Source organism: Salmo trutta, chromosome 1 (assembly GCF_901001165.1).
Source record: "Salmo trutta chromosome 1, fSalTru1.1, whole genome shotgun sequence".
NCBI lineage: Eukaryota > Metazoa > Chordata > Actinopteri > Salmoniformes > Salmonidae > Salmo > Salmo trutta.
This window is the reverse complement of record NC_042957.1, coordinates 59,613,463-59,632,758: the sequence shown is the minus strand read 5'-3', so window position 1 is coordinate 59,632,758 and position 19,296 is coordinate 59,613,463. Positions and strand designations below refer to the sequence as shown.

The window sequence follows — 19,296 nt, the reverse complement described above, 5'->3', positions numbered from 1 at the left end:
GAGTGATGGTGTGGGGGTGCTTTGCAGGTGACACTTGTCTGTGATTTATTTAGAATTCAAGGCACACTTAACCAGCATGGCTACCACAGCATTCTGCAGCCAACAAGTGCTCAGCGTATGTGTGAACTCCTTCAAGACTGTTGGAAAAGCATTCCTCATGAAGCTGGTTGAGAGAATGCCAAAAGTGTACAAAGCTGTCATCAAGGCAAAGGGTGGCTACTTTGAAGAATAAAATATATTTTGATTTGCGAACACTTTTTTGGTTACTACATGATTCCCTATGTGTTATTTCATAGTTGTGATGTCTTCACTATTATTCTACAATGTAGAAAATAGTACAAATAAACCCTTGAATGAATAGGTGTGTCCAAATTTTCAACTGGTACTGTATATATTTTTAAGTATGTGATAATTATATTATCTAAGGGTCATCACATTTGAATTAACCCTATCGATCTTTTTAGTGTGTCTTATTCTGTTTTCTTTTTTACAACCCTGTTTCTATTTTTTATGTAAATGCCATGTTATAGAAGGGTCCAGACACCTTTTTTGTAATTTCACGTGTTTTTGGGAAACTTACCCCAACCACAAATCACTTCCTCATCCTCGTTGTGCAGTACGGGGGCCCTGAAAAAAACATGAAAAAAGGCTCCAAAAACACCCAAATACATCCTTTTAGAAACGGCAAAGCTCTCAGTATAGTGATGCAAGTCTTTAGATGTTGTACACATGAAAATGTGTCATTCCAAACTTTATCCGTAACGTTATATTCCATTTTGTTGCGACTCGAGCGATACTACTCCGTCCATTCTACAGGCAACTGCCAAAATAAAGGAAACACTTGAGTAAATGTATATTGATGTCTTCAAGGTTTTGATGTCTTCACTATTATTTTGCAATGTACTTCCACACAGTAGGTTCCAGGCATTTGTAGAACCATTGAAGCTGTTCTGGCAGCTCGTGGTAGCCCAGCGCCCTATTAAGACAATTTATTATGGAGTTTCCTTTAATTTGGCAGTTACCTATAGCAGCAGTCTAAACAGAGAATGGAACAGCTGGATAGGGGAAATGGCTCGAGTAGCACAAAATGGAATATAACATTGCTGATAAAGTTCGGAATGCCACAATTTCATGTGTACCACATCGAAAGACCTGCATCACTATACTGAGAGCGTTTCCGTTTCTAAAAGGACATATTTGGGTGTCTTTGGAGCATTTGTTCATGTTTTTTCAGGGCCACCGTACTGCACAACGAGGATAATGAAGGGCTTTACTGTTTGGGGTAAGTTTCTCAAAAACAACTGAAATCACAAAAAAGGTGTCTGGACCCTTCTATAACATGGCATTTACTTCAAAAATGTAGATTTGGTTGTAAAAAAGAGAACTTCTCCTTTAACCCTGTCTGTCTCCAGTGAGTGTTAATGTGTCTATTAAGCCCTTCTCTCTCCCCAGGCCCAAGCCCATGACTCACCAGTTGTCCAGCCCTGATTTCCATGGTGAGGAGAAGAGCGAGCAGGTGACCAGCATTGGCCAAATCAAACCAGAACTCTACAGACTGCGTGGGGGTGACCAGGGGGAAGGGAAAACGGGGGACAATTGCGGCAAGATCAGCTTCCTCCTGCGCTACGCCTTCAAGTGAGTGAACCGATTCACTTAATTAATCCTCTTCACACCTCGGTCTGAGTGCACTGTTAAATATACATTATATTAAGGCTTAGACAGAGGATCAACAGCTGCTCTGTCATCACAGCTGACTTAAGGTACTTGCCCTAGAAATTCTATCATTGCAGTGTCAACTATCACCCATGTATACTTTTACATTATGGACTAAATAGTGTACACAAGATAGACATTGTTATTGTAATTGTCTAATTTTCCATATGTAACAGTGTAGGTTCCGTCCCTCTCTTCGCCCCAACCCGGGCTCGAACCAGGGACCCTTGCACACATCAACAACTGACACCCCACGAAGCATCGTTACCCATCGCGCCACAAACGCAAGGGGAAACCCTACTTCAAGTCTCAGAGCGAGGGACGTCACCGATTGAAATGCTATTAGCGCGCACCACCGCTAACTAACTAGCCATTTCACATCGGTTACACATACCTTGAGTGCATTAGTCATGCATGCCCCCGTTGTAGGTTTTCTGCAGCACTGGCTCTGTTTATTTAAATGGTGGGTGTGCCCCCCTTCGGAGGGTTGAAGATGGGAAGATGGAGGGAGGACAGAGGAGAGGAGGGAGAGAGCAGGGGCAGTGTAGTACAGTCTGCTAGCTCAATCTCAGTCTCAGTCTATGTGTGGCTCTGTGGCTGCCTGGTGGGGTCCTTTCTCTCTGCCGTCACACAGAGAAACATTACAATAGAGAAAGAAAGTGCTGATGTTGGAAAAACAAGGGAGTGAGAGGCAGTTAGGGTCATGAATTATATATGGTGAGCTACTTTAAACAGCAGATCCTGTCAACACATAATAACACCAGACTGTTATAGCACGAATTACAGACACACAGATTAGAGAGAGAGGGAGAGGGAGGGAGGGAGGATGATGTTGGTGTATCTCTACCTGTACCTACATGTATTTCTACCTCATGTCACAAGATCATTTGTTCTGCTCTGCTTTCTGACACACTGTGAATCTTTGTTGGGAAATCTAGAGAGAGAGGAGAGAGACAGAGAGAGAGAGCGGGAGAGAGAGGGAGAGAGAGGAGACAGACAGAGAGAGAGGGAGAGAGAGGAGACAGGCAGAGAGAGCGGGAGAGAGAGGAGACAGACAGAGAGAGCGGGAGAGAGAGGAGACAGACAGAGAGAGTGGGAGAGAGTGGGAGAGAGAGGGAGAGAGAGGAGACAGACAGAGAGAGTGGGAGAGAGCGGGAGAGAGAGGAGACAGACAGAGAGAGTGGGAGAGAGCGGGAGAGAGAGGAGACAGACAGAGAGAGCGGGAGAGAGAGATATAATGTGTGTCACCATCTCTTCACACCGTTAGTACTGTGTGGGATAATTGTAATGTATTTACCATACATCAATGTTAACGTGCTAGACCCGAGCACATTTGGGGAATAGCTGTCAGGACAACAATGTCAATTTTCCCTCGGCCCTCTGGGAAATGTATTTTCTATTGACACTGTAGTTAAACGCTGACACATTAGTGCTGTGGGAATAGGGTGGTTTCCAGCCATTGTCTGTGAGGAATAGTATAGCGAATTTCCCTCTGACAGATCAGTAATAGGTGTATTTTCTTCCGAGTGCTTCTGGGACCGTGTTAGTAGGCCGTCATTGTAAATAAGAATTTGTTCTTAACTGACTTGCCTAGTTAAATATATATATATTTTTAAAGTTCCTGCTCTTTGTTGTCTTGATGATCAAACAGACATGTGAGAGTAGGAACACTACAGTGTTTGTTGATGTAATGAGGTAATGTTGTTGAATGTGACATGCCATCAGGGCCAGCTTTTATACAGGCCTCACCTGGCATTTTCAATTATGCTTTATAAAACTACACTGCTCATAGTCATAAGGACTACAGTTCCCAACACGTACTGACAGTGTGTATCGACTTCCAAGCGGAGATGATACTGGACTTAAAGTAAGTAGATAGACTTAAGAAATACTAATTGGACATGTTTCTCTGATTAACGTGCTTATCCAATTTAAATATAACTTCCTAATTTACTAATGACGGTATTAATCTTATACCTGATTTGATGTGATTGTAGGATTGGCATGTTTACCTGATTTTCTTAATTGGACGTGATTGCATGATAAACATGAAACCTGATTGGATGCAATCGTGTCGTCAACAGGCTTTTCTCAGTCCTGATTGGGCCAGATGATTAAACAGTGTGTTTATCTGAGCTGCTATTGGCTATAGCCTGGTGGTGCTCTCTTCCCCAGAGTTCACGCTGTGCTCCTAAAGGCCCGTAATGAAGTGGTGACACGCTCGTTAACGCAGAAAGACAGGGTATAATGAGGTCTGATTAAAGGCCTGCCAGCCATCTTCACTCTCTTAATTCAATCCCTCATCAGTAGTTCTGCAGACAGACCACTGGACGTAGGCGGTTTAGAAGGACGTCTTCGTGTGTGTGTGACCCAGACTGACCATAACACAGTGGAATAGCCTACTATGAGGAGTATTAATGGCTTGGCTTCTCTCACTGGAACTGCTGGAGCCAATCTGTGGCTTTGTAGCAATGGATTATGCTACTTGTAGAAGTTGCTCTCATTCACAGATCGACCTTCCTCAAGTTCTCCATTAGCAGGGAGTAAACCCTTAAATCAGTGTCGAGGGTTGCTTCATCCTAGACCTCAATGGATCCCCATCGACCCACTCCATAGATACAACATACTCTCCTAACCACTCCACTGTCTCTATCTACTCTGTAGCCCTACGTATGTCTGCCCAGTTACGTTTGACATATAGATTGTGTTGTGTGTGTGTGTCCCAGACGGTGAGTCTAACATATATATGTGTCCCCGTCTGCAGTACAGAGCAGCTAGTGGTGAAGATCCTGAAGGCTGTAGACCTGGCTGCCAAGGACGCCAACGGCTTCTCAGACCCCTACGTCAAGATCTACCTACTGCCAGACAGGAAGAAGAAGTTCCAGACCAAGGTAACACATTTATCAAGCCTGATCCCAGATCTGTTTGTGCTGTCTTGCCAATGACCATACATACCTTGGAAGAGTGCAACCAGATCTGGGATCAGGCTGTCATTTATTACACTTGTCAGTTTTCACACAAATGGGGCTAGTTTTCAGTCCAGTTTGAAGGCACAGTAAAATACTAACCTGACAAATGTGTAGTTTCACTCTGATGCCAATTGAGAAATTTGTTCATGCATAACTTGGAGTTCTGTGTGAATCATCCATTGATGTCACCCAGAGATTTGTGTATGCATTACCACGAGAGATTTGTGTATGCATTACCACGAGAGATTTGTGTGAAGTTTCATTGCCGTTTCTCAAATTGGGATTTTATTCTAAATTACTGTCAGTAATTTATTATAATTTATAAATGCGTAGTCTCCTCCCTTACACATTGGAATTAGCTGATATTTCGTTCAGCCTAATCTGAATAAATATGTTAGGCTGTCTAGCAGACTCTCTTGCAGACTCTCTTGTTGACTCTTGTTCTCTCTCTCCCTCTCCCCCCCCTCTCTCTCCTTCCCCTTTCTCCCCCCTACACCTCTTTACCTCTATCCCGCTCTCCCTCCTCAATTCCCCCCTCTCCTCTCTCCCACAGGTCCACAGAAAGACCCTAAACCCTATCTTCAACGAGACGTTCCAGTTCGGTGTCCCCCTGGCAGAGCTGCACTCCCGGAAGCTACACTTCTCTGTCTACGACTTTGACCGCTTCTCCAGACACGACCTGATTGGCCAGGTGGTTGTGGACAACCTTCTGGACTTCAGCGAGGGCACAGGGGAAAAGCCTGTCTGGAGGGACATCGTGGAGGGCACTGCGGTGAGAGAGAGAGCCCATGCCTGACATCATAATGCCAACGCAATGCCACCACTATGTTACCATGATGACACCACTATACCACTATAATATCACCACTATGCCACTATAATGCCACTCCTATGCCACTATAATGCTACCACTATGCCGCTATAATGCCACCGATATGCCACTATAATGCCACCTCTATGCCACTATAATGCCACCACTATACCACCACTATGCCACTATAATGCCACCACTATACCACCACTATGCCACTATAATGCCACCACTATACCACCAATATACCACTATAATGCTACCACTATACCCACCACTATGCCACTATAATGCCACACTATGCCACCAATATACCACTATAATGCTACCACTATAGCACCAATATGCCACCAATATACCACTATACCACCAATATGCCACTATAATGCCACCACTGTACCACCACTATGCCACTATAATGCCACCACTATACCACCACTATGCCACTATAATGTCACCACTATACCACCACTATGCCACCAATATACCACTATAATGCTACCACTATACCACTATAATGCCACCACTGTACCACCACTATGCCACTATAATGCCACTGCTATACCACTATAATGCCACCACTATGCCACTATAATGCCACCGCTATGCCACTATAATTATACCACCACTATAATGCCACTATAATGCTACCACTATACCACCACTATGCCACTATAATGCCACCACTATGCCACTATAATGCCACCACTATGCCTCTATAATGACAGCACTATGCCACTATAATGCCACCGCTATCCACTATAATGCCACCACTATACCACTATAATGCCACCACTGTACCACCACTATGCCACTATAATGCCACTGCTATCCACTATAATACCACTGCTATCCACTATAATGTCACTGCTATCCACTATAATACCACTGCTATCCACTATAATGCCACTGCTATCCACTATAATACCACCGCTATGACACTATAATGCCACTGCTATCCACTATAATACCACCGCTATGACACTATAATACCACTGCTATCCACTATAATGTCACTGCTATCCACTATAATGTCACTGCTATCCACTATAATGTCACTGCTATCCACTATAATGCCACTGCTATCCACTATAATGCCACTGCTATCCACTATAATGCCACTGCTATCCACTATAATGTCACTGCTATCCACTATAATGTCACTGCTATCCACTATAATGTCACTGCTATGCCACTATAATACCACCGCTATGCCACTATAATGCCACTGCTATGCCACCATAATGCCACTGCTATGCCACTATAATGCCACTGCTATCCACTATAATGCCACCGCTATGCCACTATAATGCCACTGCTATCCACTATAATGCCACTGCTATGCCACTATAATGCCATTGCTATGCCACTATAATGCCACCGCTATGCCACTATAATGCCACTATGCCACCACCATGACCACTGGCTGTGCCGAGTTAGGAGGAAGCGGGGGAGAGTGTTTAAATAGCCTTTAGATCTAGCGCAATTTAACTTTTATCTTCTTGGGGACATTGAAAGATTGACATTTCATTAATGTACTGTAATGACAGTTGCCTTCAGTTTGAATATGCTGCCCGTTTAGATTGTGACACCTGTCATGTCTCTGTGGCAATTATCAATGATGCCTGCTTCATGGTTTAGCAAACCAAATGCAAGATGGTGGTCTCTTTTACAGACCCTGCTCTCAGCCTGTGGCTCTTTGGGTATTACTGGCTGAGTGTTTACCACACGTTTGCTGGGATCCCTGTTTGAACCCTGACCTCTGTGTGTGTGTATGTGTGTTGTACAGGAGAAGGCTGACCTGGGGGAGCTGAACTTCTCTCTGTGTTACCTGCCCACGGCAGGTCGGCTCACCGCCACCGTCATCAAGGCCACCAACCTTAAAGCCATGGACCTCACCGGCTTCTCAGGTGACTTACCTACTGACTGCAGCACACTGACCGCAGCACACTGACAACAGCACACTGACAACAGCACACTGACAACAGCACACTGACAGCAGTACACTGACCGCAGCACACTGACCGCAGCACACTGACAACAGCACACTGACAGCAGCACACTGACCGCAGCACACTGACCGCAGCACACTGACAACAGCACACTGACAGCAGCACACTGACCGCAGCACACTGACAACAGCACACTGACCGCAGCACACTGACCGCAGCACACTGACCGCTTCACACTGACCGCAGCACACTGACCGCAGTACACTGACAGCAGCACACTGACCGCAGTACACTGACAGCAGCACACTGACCGCAGCACACTGACAGCAGCACACTGACAGCAGCACACTGACAACAGCACACTGACAGCAGCACACTGACCGCAGCACACTGACCGCAGAATACTGACAACAGCACACTGACAACAGCACACTGACCGCAGCACACTGACCGCAGCACACTGACCGCAGCACACTGACAACAGCACACTGACAGCAGCACACTGACCGCAGCACACTGACCGCAGCACACTGACCGCAGCACACTGACAGCAGCACACTGACAGCAGCACACTGACCGCAGCACACTGACAACAGCACACTGACAGCAGCACACTGACCGCAGCACACTGACCGCAGCACACTGACAACAGCACACTGACCGCAGCCCACTGACCGCAGCACACTGACCACAGCACACTGACAACAGTACACTGACAGCAGCACACTGACCGCAGCACACTGACCGCAGCACACTGACCGCAGCACACTGACAACAGCACACTGACAGCAGCACACTGACCGCAGCACACTGACAACAGCACACTGACAGCAGCACACTGACCGCAGCACACTGACCGCAGCACACTGACCGCAGCACACTGACCACAGCACACTGACAACAGCACACTGACCGCAGCACACTGACAACAGCACACTGACCGCAGCACACTGACCGCAGCACACTGATCACAGCACTGGGGTTGTCTCTTCTGTTAGAAACAGCCTGACAAGACTCACATCATACATTTTGTATTTCAACTATTATTTGAATGCAATTAGGCCTGCATAAACAGATGGAGCAAACACATCAATTGACTGAATTCATGAATATTTGAATATTGATATGTTACATTCTGGATATATTGCCCAAATAAATACTGTTCAACTGTTCCAAACACAATGAAGTGTCAAAAATCTGTTTTGTGGCAATGTTGGAAACACAAGCAAATAGCAAAAATCATAAATGTTGGAGTGCTAAAAACCGCAGCCAACAAACAACCAAACGCTTTAAACACAATCATGTCCTGGCCTGATTGATGGCTGGGACTTAGGTAGCTGATGATGATTTAATGAATGAACGCCTAACTAAAGTAATTGAGTTATTAATCCTGCCTGTGAGGATGTGATGATCCTGCATTACCACGGTAACAGTTACTATACTGATGAAATGACACGCTAAATTATGAGGCCACACCGTTATTATTGCTTTTATGATTAGGAGATTATTAGAATGCCTAACAAAGGTATAAAAAATCCACCATAAAATCAAATGGTAACTCTCAGTGTTCTGTAAGTGCTACAACGGACTAGAGCGGCAGTTTGTATTCTGTGGTAATTGACGTGAATCCACCTGTTTTACTTTGGCCTTAATCCGCCTCGTCCAAGGGGCCTTGATTTGTATGTCTTGTATGTGTTAAAGACAGATGCCTGGACGTGGGAGTATAAGTTGTTAATAGCCTGCTCAAGGTTTGTCTCATATCTTTGTCCCTCTCTTTCTCTTTCTTCCATTCTCTTCCTCTATTTCTTTTTCTCTCGCTCTCACTCTTTCTTTCTTTCTCTCTCTCTTTTTCTCTCTCTCCCTCCCTCTTTCTCCTTCTCTCAGACCCGTACGTGAAGGCTTCTCTGATATGTGACGGCCGCAGGCTAAAGAAGAGGAAGACATCCATTAAGAAGAATACGTTGAACCCCACCTACAACGAGGCTCTGGTCTTTGACATCCCTCATGAGGACATCGACAGGGTGTCCATCATCATCGCTGTCATGGACTATGACTGGTAAGAACAGACCTGGTGGGATGTGGATGTAATTGATACCATTATAATACTGACTATGTATGTGGATGGTTGCTGTTGTTAATTGTTAGATAAGGGTATGTCTGTTAATTGTTAGATAAGGGTATATCTGTTGTTAATTGTTAGATAAGGGTATGTCTGTTAATTGTTAGATAAGGGTATGTCTGTTAATTGTTAGATAAGGGTATGTCTGTTGTTAATTGTTAGATAAGGGTATATCTGTTGTTAATTGTTAGATAAGGGTATGTCTGTTGTTAATTGTTAGATAAGGGTATGTCTGTTAATTGTTAGATAAGGGTATGTCTGTTGTTAATTGTTAGATAAGGGTATGTCTGTTGTTAATTGTTAGATAAGGGTATATCTGTTGTTAATTCTTAGATAAGGGTATGTCTGTTGTTAATTGTTAGATAAGGGTATGTCTGTTAATTGTTAGATAAGGGTATGTCTGTTAATTGTTAGATAAGGGTATGTCTGTTGTTAATTGTTAGATAAGGGTATGTCTGTTAATTGTTAGATAAGGGTATGTCTGTTGTTAATTGTTAGATAAGGGTATGTCTGTTGTTAATTGTTAGATAAGGGTATGTCTGTTGTTAATTGTTAGATAAGGGTATGTCTGTTGTTAATTGTTAGATAAGGGTATATCTGTTGTTAATTCTTAGATAAGGGTATGTCTGTTGTTAATTGTTAGATAAGGGTATGTCTGTTAATTGTTAGATAAGGGTATGTCTGTTGTTAATTGTTAGATAAGGGTATGTCTGTTAATTGTTAGATAAGGGTATGTCTGTTGTTAATTGTTAGATAAGGGTATGTCTGTTGTTAATTGTTAGATAAGGGTATGTCTGTTGTTAATTGTTAGATAAGGGTATATCTGTTGTTAATTGTTAGATAAGGGTATGTCTGTTGTTAATTGTTAGATAAGGGTATGTCAGTTGTTAATTGTTAGATAAGGGTATGTCTGTTGTTAATTGTTAGATAAGGGTATGTCTGTTGTTAATTGTTAGATAAGGGTATGTCTGTTGTTAATTGTTAGATAAGGGTATGTCTGTTGTTAATTGTTAGATAAGGGTATATCTGTTGTTAATTCTTAGATAAGGGTATGTCTGTTGTTAATTGTTAGATAAGGGTATGTCTGTTAATTGTTAGATAAGGGTATGTCTGTTGTTAATTGTTAGATAAGGGTATGTCTGTTAATTGTTAGATAAGGGTATGTCTGTTGTTAATTGTTAGATAAGGGTATGTCTGTTGTTAATTGTTAGATAAGGGTATGTCTGTTGTTAATTGTTAGATAAGGGTATATCTGTTGTTAATTGTTAGATAAGGGTATGTCTGTTGTTAATTGTTAGATAAGGGTATGTCAGTTGTTAATTGTTAGATAAGGGTATGTCTGTTGTTAATTGTTAGATAAGGGTATGTCTGTTGTTAATTGTTAGATAAGGGTATGTCTGTTAATTGTTAGATAAGGGTATGTCTGTTGTTAATTGTTAGATAAGGGTATGTCTGTTGTTAATTGTTAGATAAGGGTATGTCTGTTAATTGTTAGATAAGGGTATGTCTGTTGTTAATTGTTAGATAAGGGTATGTCTGTTGTTAATTGTTAGATAAGGGTATGTCTGTTGTTAATTGTTAGATAAGGGTATGTCTGTTGTTAATTGTTAGATAAGGGTATATCTGTTGTTAATTGTTAGATAAGGGTATGTCTGTTGTTAATTGTTAGATAAGGGTATGTCTGTTGTTAATTGTTAGATAAGGGTATGTCTGTTGTTAATTGTTATATAAGGGTATGTCTGTTGTTAATTGTTAGATAAGGGTATGTCTGTTGTTAATTGTTAGATAAGGGTATGTCTGTTAATTGTTAGATAAGGGTATGTCTGTTGTTAATTGTTAGATAAGGGTATGTCTGTTAATTGTTAGATAAGGGTATGTCTGTTGTTAATTGTTAGATAAGGGTATATCTGTTGTTAATTGTTAGATAAGGGTATGTCTGTTGTTAATTGTTATATAAGGGTATGTCTGTTGTTAATTGTTAGATAAGGGTATGTCTGTTGTTAATTGTTAGATAAGGGTATGTCTGTTAATTGTTAGATAAGGGTATGTCTGTTGTTAATTGTTAGATAAGGGTATGTCTGTTAATTGTTAGATAAGGGTATGTCTGTTGTTAATTGTTAGATAAGGGTGTGTCTGTTAATTGTTAGATAAGGGTATGTCTGTTGTTAATTGTTAGATAAGGGTATATCTGTTGTTAATTGTTAGATAAGGGTATGTCTGTTGTTAATTGTTAGATAAGGGTATGTCTGTTAATTGTTAGATAAGGGTATGTCTGTTAATTGTTAGATAAGGGTATGTCTGTTGTTAATTGTTAGATAAGGGTATGTCTGTTGTTAATTGTTAGATAAGGGTATGTCTGTTGTTAATTGTTAGATAAGGGTATGTCTGTTGTTAATTGTTAGATAAGGGTATGTCTGTTAATTGTTAGATAAGGGTATGTCTGTTAATTGTTAGATAAGGGTATGTCTGTTGTTAATTGTTAGATAAGGGTATGTCTGTTGTTAATTGTTAGATAAGGGTATGTCTGTTGTTGGTAGTTGTTTTTTTATGGTGTGTAGCAAGGTTATTATAGTAAACTGAAACTAAAACAAAAACTAATTATGACTAATCATCACTCAAAACCATTTAGTAAATTTAATTAAAATAATTAACAAACCCATTTCAAAAATTATAACTGTACTGCCTCCAAAACGAAATAAAATAAAAAACATCATGAATTATGTTTTTGGGGGGCAAAAATCGAACAGGGTTTTTAAGCTTAACTAATGATTGGTTGACAATAGAGCCTCCCACAATGCAGGTGATGTCTGCAGGATGAAGTTGGTGAAGAGCAACTGCAGAAACTTGCAGTCGACTGCAGTCAAAGCTTCATGACCTTTGATCATATGATTTTTGTAAAGTTCATGCAGATGAAATGTAGGCTCCAGTCTGACAATTTATCACCAGAATGCAACACTTTAAAAGGCGGTGACCAACGATGGCGCTTCAACGCTCCTGGTTATTGCGGAAATTGACCCACCACTACTGTTTACTTGGTGCATCTACTTCATCTCCCTGAGTCTACCTTTAAACCTAACCTAACCTATGACCTGACCCATCACCTTATGCATTACTGCCCCACAGTGGCAAGAAGTGACATTCCAAAAAACACAAAAACTATATGCATGTTTTTATAAAAAGTAAACAAAATAAAAAATAAGGTAAAGTAGATCTGAAAACTAACTGAAACAAAACTGAATTTCGAATAAAAATCTTAAAACGAATAGGAATATAAACAATAATAACCTTGTAGTTAGCACTCTGTTACGTTGATAGACATTGTTATTGGGTCGGTGTGTAGTTAGTACTGGATCATGTGTAACGTATGTTGATGGTGGTTATTATTTGGTTGGTGTGTAGTTAGTACTGGATCATGTGTAACGTATGTTGATGGTGGTTATTATTTGGTTGGTGTGTAGTTAGTACTGGATCATGTGTAACGTATGTTGATGGTGGTTATTATTTGGTTGGTGTGTAGTTAGTACTGGATCATGTGTAACGTATGTTGATGGTGGTTATTATTTGGTTGGTGTGTAGTTAGTACTGGATCATGTGTAACGTATGTTGATGGTGGTTATTATTTGGTTGGTGTGTAGTTAGTACTGGATCATGTATAACGTATGTTGATGGTGGTTATTATTTGGTTGGTGTGTAGTTAGTACTGGATCATGTGTAACGTATGTTGATGGTGGTTATTATTTGGTTGGTGTGTAGTTAGTACTGGATCATGTGTAACGTATGTTGATGGTGGTTATTATTTGGTTGGTGTGTAGTTAGCACTGTGTGGGTCTATTACGTTGATAGATGTTGGTGTGTAGTAGGATGGGTCATTCTGTAACCTTAAAATAACTGCCCAGTGTTAAATATGACCTATTATTTCTTACAATATGAGTGAAATAGTTTTCCTTCCAATTTAAAAAAAATGATGTATGTTAAGAAGCTTTTCTGTGTTGGAATAGTGTGGGCGTACCCCAACAATAGAATGGTGTGGGCGTATACCGGTCGTTAAAAATATCATCCTCTAGACCGCTGATTGGCCAGCTCATCCTCCTCAGGACTATGAAGAAGTAGCAAGCATTTTTGAAACGGTCTTTATGAGATACAAGTTTGAGGTGTTTTTTTCTCTAATTCATGCTTTTGCCACTAATACGAGTACAAGATGAATAAACACAATTATTTGGGTATGAATCAGCAGAATATGAACTTTGAAAAGTGTGATTTTCACTGGACAGTTACTTTAATAGATGTTGTTATTTGGTTGTTGTGCACTAGCATGGGTCAGTCTATAACATTGATAGACGTTATTTGGTTGGTGTGTAGTTAGTACTATGTGGGTCTGTACCGTTGATAGACGTTGTTATTTGGTTGGTGTGTAGCAGTGGTCTGTTAAACACGTAGCTGATTGTCCCTGTGAGTCAGACTCCTGGCGGACGCCTCCTGTTTTACATGAGGATGGGCTCCTCATGAATAAACATGGTTTATGCTAATGCTAATGGAAATAGTGTCTGGTGGTGAGACACTGTGTAACCATGCCAGTGTTTCTCTGTCTGGCACTCACACCCTCCATCATCACACCATCGCCTGGCTGGTGTGTGTTTGTGTTTTCTTTATCTATTATTAAACCCATGTTGTAGGTTATAGCATCTCTATAGTTCGATGCTTGTTTGTGTGTGTGCATGCATGCGTGTGTTTGTGTATGATATGAATGTGCTCGCCATTGGTATTGAAACCTTTGTAATAGTCTCTGTATATTGTGCGCTCGCTATTGAATATCCAACCTCTGTGGCCGCATTCATTTTCCCAGCACTCAAGGTTGATAAATGAGGCCTACTTTGCCTGTTCGTCACAGTCTCTCTCCCTCTCCGTCTCCATCTCCCCCCACCCTCTCTCCCTCTCCCTCTCCCTCTCTCTCTCTCTCTCTGTACCTGGCTGTCGGTTGGTCAGTATTGGTCATAATGAGGTCATAGGAATGTGTCGTGTGGGCAGTGACGCTGAGGGTCCTGGGAGGGAGCACTGGACAGCCATGCTGGCCAACCCCCGCAAACCCATAGACCACTGGCACCAGCTCGTCGAGGTAATTATGTGTGTGTGTGTCTGTGTACCGTTGAGTGTGTGTGTGCGTGAGTGCGTGTTTGGCGTGTGTGACTACAGTGCTTTTTTGTGCAGGCCTGTGCTCTCATTCTATTTTCCTACTTCATGTATGTAATTGTACTTGGCCTTCTTTTCCCCTGTTCTAACTAGTCTTTGTTTTTCTATTCATTCGTTGTAAGTAACCACACATACATACAGTAGTCTGGGGACCGTATGTATCAAGCATCTCAGAGTAGGAGTGCTGATCAGTTTTTCCTTTTAGATCACATTGAATAAGATGACACGGACAGGGGGGACCTGATCCTAGATCAGCACTCCTACTCTGAGATGCTTGATACATACTGTACAACAGTTGGTCTGTCTATTCATCCACTCACCATATTTTTTATTAGTAATGAAATATCTATTTTAGCATACATTTACCTTTGTTAACTACAGTGTCTGAGTTGGTGATATTAACTCTGCTTTAATATATTTTTCCAGGAAAAACTTGTGGCCTCATTTGTGTCAAAGAGTCCCGCAGCCTCTCCCAAGCCTCACATCGTGGTGGACAGTCCTCACTCTGAGTAGAACTGTGAGTAGTACTCTTGGTTCAATGCTTTCACATGCAGTACCAGGACCAGTGTTGGAGTCCTTTCCATTCCAATTCAGACAAATTAGTTGTAGGATTTAGAAAACATCGTCATTACAAAGGACGGGCAATTTCTGCTTCATGAATTAGATTGAATTGATTTCCTGCATTGCCTTTATTGAAGTGGACCCCAATCCTGACACACAATTTTTCAATATTCCATAACTTTCTGTGGAGGGACCTATATAACCACAGCTTTGTGATTATAACCTTGGTGAATGTGATCCAGCTGAGACTCAGAGGCTGTTAGATTAGCGAGCTGTGAGGCAAGAGTATCTGTACCATCTAGATGTTATGTACCCCACCCCTGACTTACTGTACTCTGAGGCTCTGTTCTCTGTTTATGTATCTTCTCATCCGCACTGTCTCTCCGACTTTATCTCTCTCTCTTTCTCCTTTTCTCCCCAGGTTATTATCATCTTTCCAGTTCCAGACTTTCCTTTCTTTCTGCTCATCTGTGAATAATTCTCTCCATCAAACAAAGAGAGATAAGGAGACACATCGACTGCTACTGCTGTTCTACTGCTACTGCTGATCATTCCAACTCCTGTCCTGTCGCAACAAAGCACAGGAAACAGATTCTACATTCTATACAAGCAACCCTTAGAACGCTGAGACACACACACACACACACACACACACACACACACACACACACACACACAGTGCTTCAGGTTAGAGCCAGTAATTCATCCAGGAGGAGTGTGATGATGCACATTTCTTCCTCCAATCAAACCTGGGCCTAACGTTTCTGCACTGTGTGGACTTCAAAAGACAAACGTGTCAATGCTTTACTTTAGGCCATTAGTATACAAGTGTAGGAGTTAGGAAACATCCATGTAGTGTTTTCAGCAGGACAAACATCAGTTGTGGAGACTCTAGTCTAGTCCATTCTTGAGGCCTGGTTTGGGCCTACCCTCTGGATCTGGGCTTTTCTGGCTTCTTTTACCTGGAGGAAGGAACCTTTGCCGGTCGTTATTATTGATGTCAGGGGAGGGAGAAATGTGGATGAACCCATCTGCTGAAGCATGTTACGTAACCTTGAAATGTGTCCCTTCGCCTCATTATTTTGTCACCTTCTTCATGGTGCTCATTAATGTGAATTTGCTTTTATTTTTCTATTTGTTTGGTTTTGGGGGTTTGTGTAATATAATCATCCAGAAAGGAATTTATCCATACCATTTTTTTACAATCCACTAAGGATGTGACCGTGAGTACTTGAAGACCTGAACTATTAGAGCGCCTTGGGATGTTACAGGAATAGTGTTCCACTGTTTGGACATACTGGCAGACTTTATCCTAGAGGACTCTACAGGGGAACTGTGATGAGGACGGACCTGCTCGGCTTGGAGTGCACTTACTGGAAATGTATCCCACAGGGAAGGATTTCACCATTATATCAAATTTTTCTATCATTCCAAGATTTTGTTTTTCAGAAAGACATTATTTAATTTGAAAAGATAAAAATTGTCTGCAGTCCATCATGTCTCTGACTGGACGACAGTGTTAGAAGGACACACACATTTGTGTTGCTTTGATTTGTGTGTATTTCTGTGTTTGTGTGTGTGTGTTTTGTATTCGTGTGCATCTGTGTGTGTATGCCTGTGTGTCTGTGTGTGTGTCACTGTGACCTTCTGTGTGACACGTTTCTGTGCTCATGCCGTCCCTATCTTCTACCTGTCCTCGCGGCTCCACACCATTCCTAGCATCCACAGACTGAAACTCCTGTCTTTGAACAAAATGTGTCTTCTGTCCTGTGTGTCTTAGAGGAACCATTTTTGTGTAGGACCCATTGCACTAGGTGGGGAGTGGGATACTTATGATCCCTGGTGAACAGTCGGACTCTCACAGAGATTAGAGTGTATTGTCTATGTTGTTTCCCAGATCAGCTGTCAGTCACTCAAAGGTGCCCCCCTGCCTGATCTAAGTAACTGTGTTGGTTGTGTACTTCTTTTAGTAATGTGTACTGTGTCTGAGGGGAAACCAGTTGGCACCGTGATGTTAGATACGTTTTGATTACTTGAGGTAGAATTTTGGGGCTGAGTAATGACTCCTTTATGTCCCCTAGCAGGCCCTCCAAACGGGGAGACAGAGAGGGGGAACCATGTCCTTTATCTTTAGTGAAATACGACGACCCCCTGTTTACGCTCTGCACTTCCTCTTTAAGCACCATGTGGCTACTGCCATGAGAGAACCATGTCTACCACCACTTCTGCTACTATAACCTCAACTAACAGTTAGCACTACTAATGCTATGGCTGCCATTTCCCCTTAAATGCATTCAGGGGGATGCAGTTACTATTCCAACTTCAGGCCAAGGAAGTGCAGGGATGCTTACTGGTATGCTTGGTATGTTCACAGATTAAAGCCGTATATCCCATATCATAGCCAGAAGTTTTCCATCTGGAACTGTATGTCAGCTCAGGTTGTTCTGGGAGGTCATTGATCTGCCTGTATAAGTAGATACTATAGTATTGATCCATTGGCCTATCCCCAGGCTCTGTCTCCATCCCTCACAGTCCACATGATTCTCTGCCCCATAACACTGTGGTGTTAGTACTCACTCAGCACTGGAGGTTGCTAGTGTGCTCTCAGTATTACCCTCCACCTCTCTCTCTCTCTCTAAATATACCTTTCTATTGCCCCTTTATCTCTTTCTATACCTGTCTTTCTCTCTCTCTTTTTCTCTGTCTCTCTCTCTCTAAATATACCTTTCTCTTTCCCCTTTCTCTTTCTATACCTGTCTCTCTCTCTCTAAATATACCTTTCTCTTTCCCCTTTCTCTTTCTATACCTGTCTCTCTCTCTCTAAATATACCTTTCTCTTTCCCCTTTCTCTTTCTATACCTCTCTCTCGCTCTCTTTGATTGCTTGTTCTCCCACTCTATTTCTGACAACTCCCTTTTCTCCACTTCCATCTCTCTCCACACAGCCATTCACCCCCTCTCTCCGCCTCCCTCCATCTTGCCCGCTCTCTCTGTGTGTAGGACTCCTCTCTCCTCTGTCTCTCTCAGTGTTAGTGCAGTTCTGAATGGACATGGGGAAACGTGTGTGCATGCTTATATTAACATGAATGATGTCAACTTGATGCAATGAAAATTAAATAAGTGATGCTTTAAGCAAAACCTGACAATGAACTTGATATTAATACTACTAATGACGAAAATGGAGACCTAGCAATCGTTATCTCTGTAATCAAAACAATGATGATAAATAACATTGGTTATCCTGTATATCTTCATTAAATAGTTATTCCTGATTTCATTTTTGATTCTTTAAAAAATATATAATTTCTTTTTTATATGGGTTAAACGGATAGACATTTGAACAGAAGTGAGACATTCAGTCAGGATGCTTGTTTCAGCCAGAGAACTAGGGGGAGGAGGGTGAAGAGGAAGATGATGTAGGTGAACGTGTGGGAGATGGTGTGGCTGAAGCAATGATCATGGAAATAAAGGATATGTATCATCCAGCCTCATTCTGTGTGTGTTTGTTTATTAATCACTGTGTGTGAAGTAGGTGTGTGTGCGTGCAAGCCTTGTGTACTATGTACGTATACAGTAGCATATATCTGTATCCATACTGGATTGAATCTTCTCTGAACCTATAGGACCTTCCTCTCTCTTTCCTACCGTGCATTATCGTCGTGTGTAATTATTTAGTCACTTTGTCATGAATTCTTTATTGTGTCCTCACTTTATCGAAATGCAAAGTGGAGTGCTGCTGCCTGCCCTGAGTGTGTCTTTCTCTGGTCTGCCACCTACTGTTGCTTTGTGAGTCTTTTCTAGTAGTCATATAAATGCCAGGGAAGTCATGCAGTGATTATACCCTTATGAACTGAGCATTACAGTCATGCCCACTATCAGCACACTGAAACTCTGCTACACCAACCCAGGGGGAAGTGTGTGTGCGTGCTTGCATGCATGCACGTGTGTGTGTGACACAAAGAGAGAGGAGTAGGAAAGGATTAAG

At 41.9% G+C, this 19,296-nt stretch overlaps 1 protein-coding gene across 2 annotated transcripts in view; it reads left to right on the top strand.

The window, feature by feature from the left end:
• The window catches only part of LOC115203374 (synaptotagmin-C), a 33,926-nt gene extending 15,124 nt beyond the window's left edge, over positions 1 to 18,802 (top strand). For both annotated transcript variants that reach the window (XM_029768022.1, XM_029768029.1), the window contains exons 5-12: positions 1,453 to 1,635; positions 4,478 to 4,604; positions 5,236 to 5,454; positions 7,283 to 7,403; positions 9,330 to 9,501; positions 14,548 to 14,677; positions 15,178 to 15,268; positions 15,734 to 18,802. In XM_029768022.1, the coding sequence (XP_029623882.1) occupies positions 1,453 to 1,635; positions 4,478 to 4,604; positions 5,236 to 5,454; positions 7,283 to 7,403; positions 9,330 to 9,501; positions 14,548 to 14,677; positions 15,178 to 15,264 (1,039 nt within the window). In that variant the 3' untranslated portion in view covers positions 15,265 to 15,268; positions 15,734 to 18,802. The remainder of the gene's footprint in view (positions 1 to 1,452; positions 1,636 to 4,477; positions 4,605 to 5,235; positions 5,455 to 7,282; positions 7,404 to 9,329; positions 9,502 to 14,547; positions 14,678 to 15,177; positions 15,269 to 15,733) is intronic.
• Positions 18,803 to 19,296: the final 494 nt, after the last annotated feature.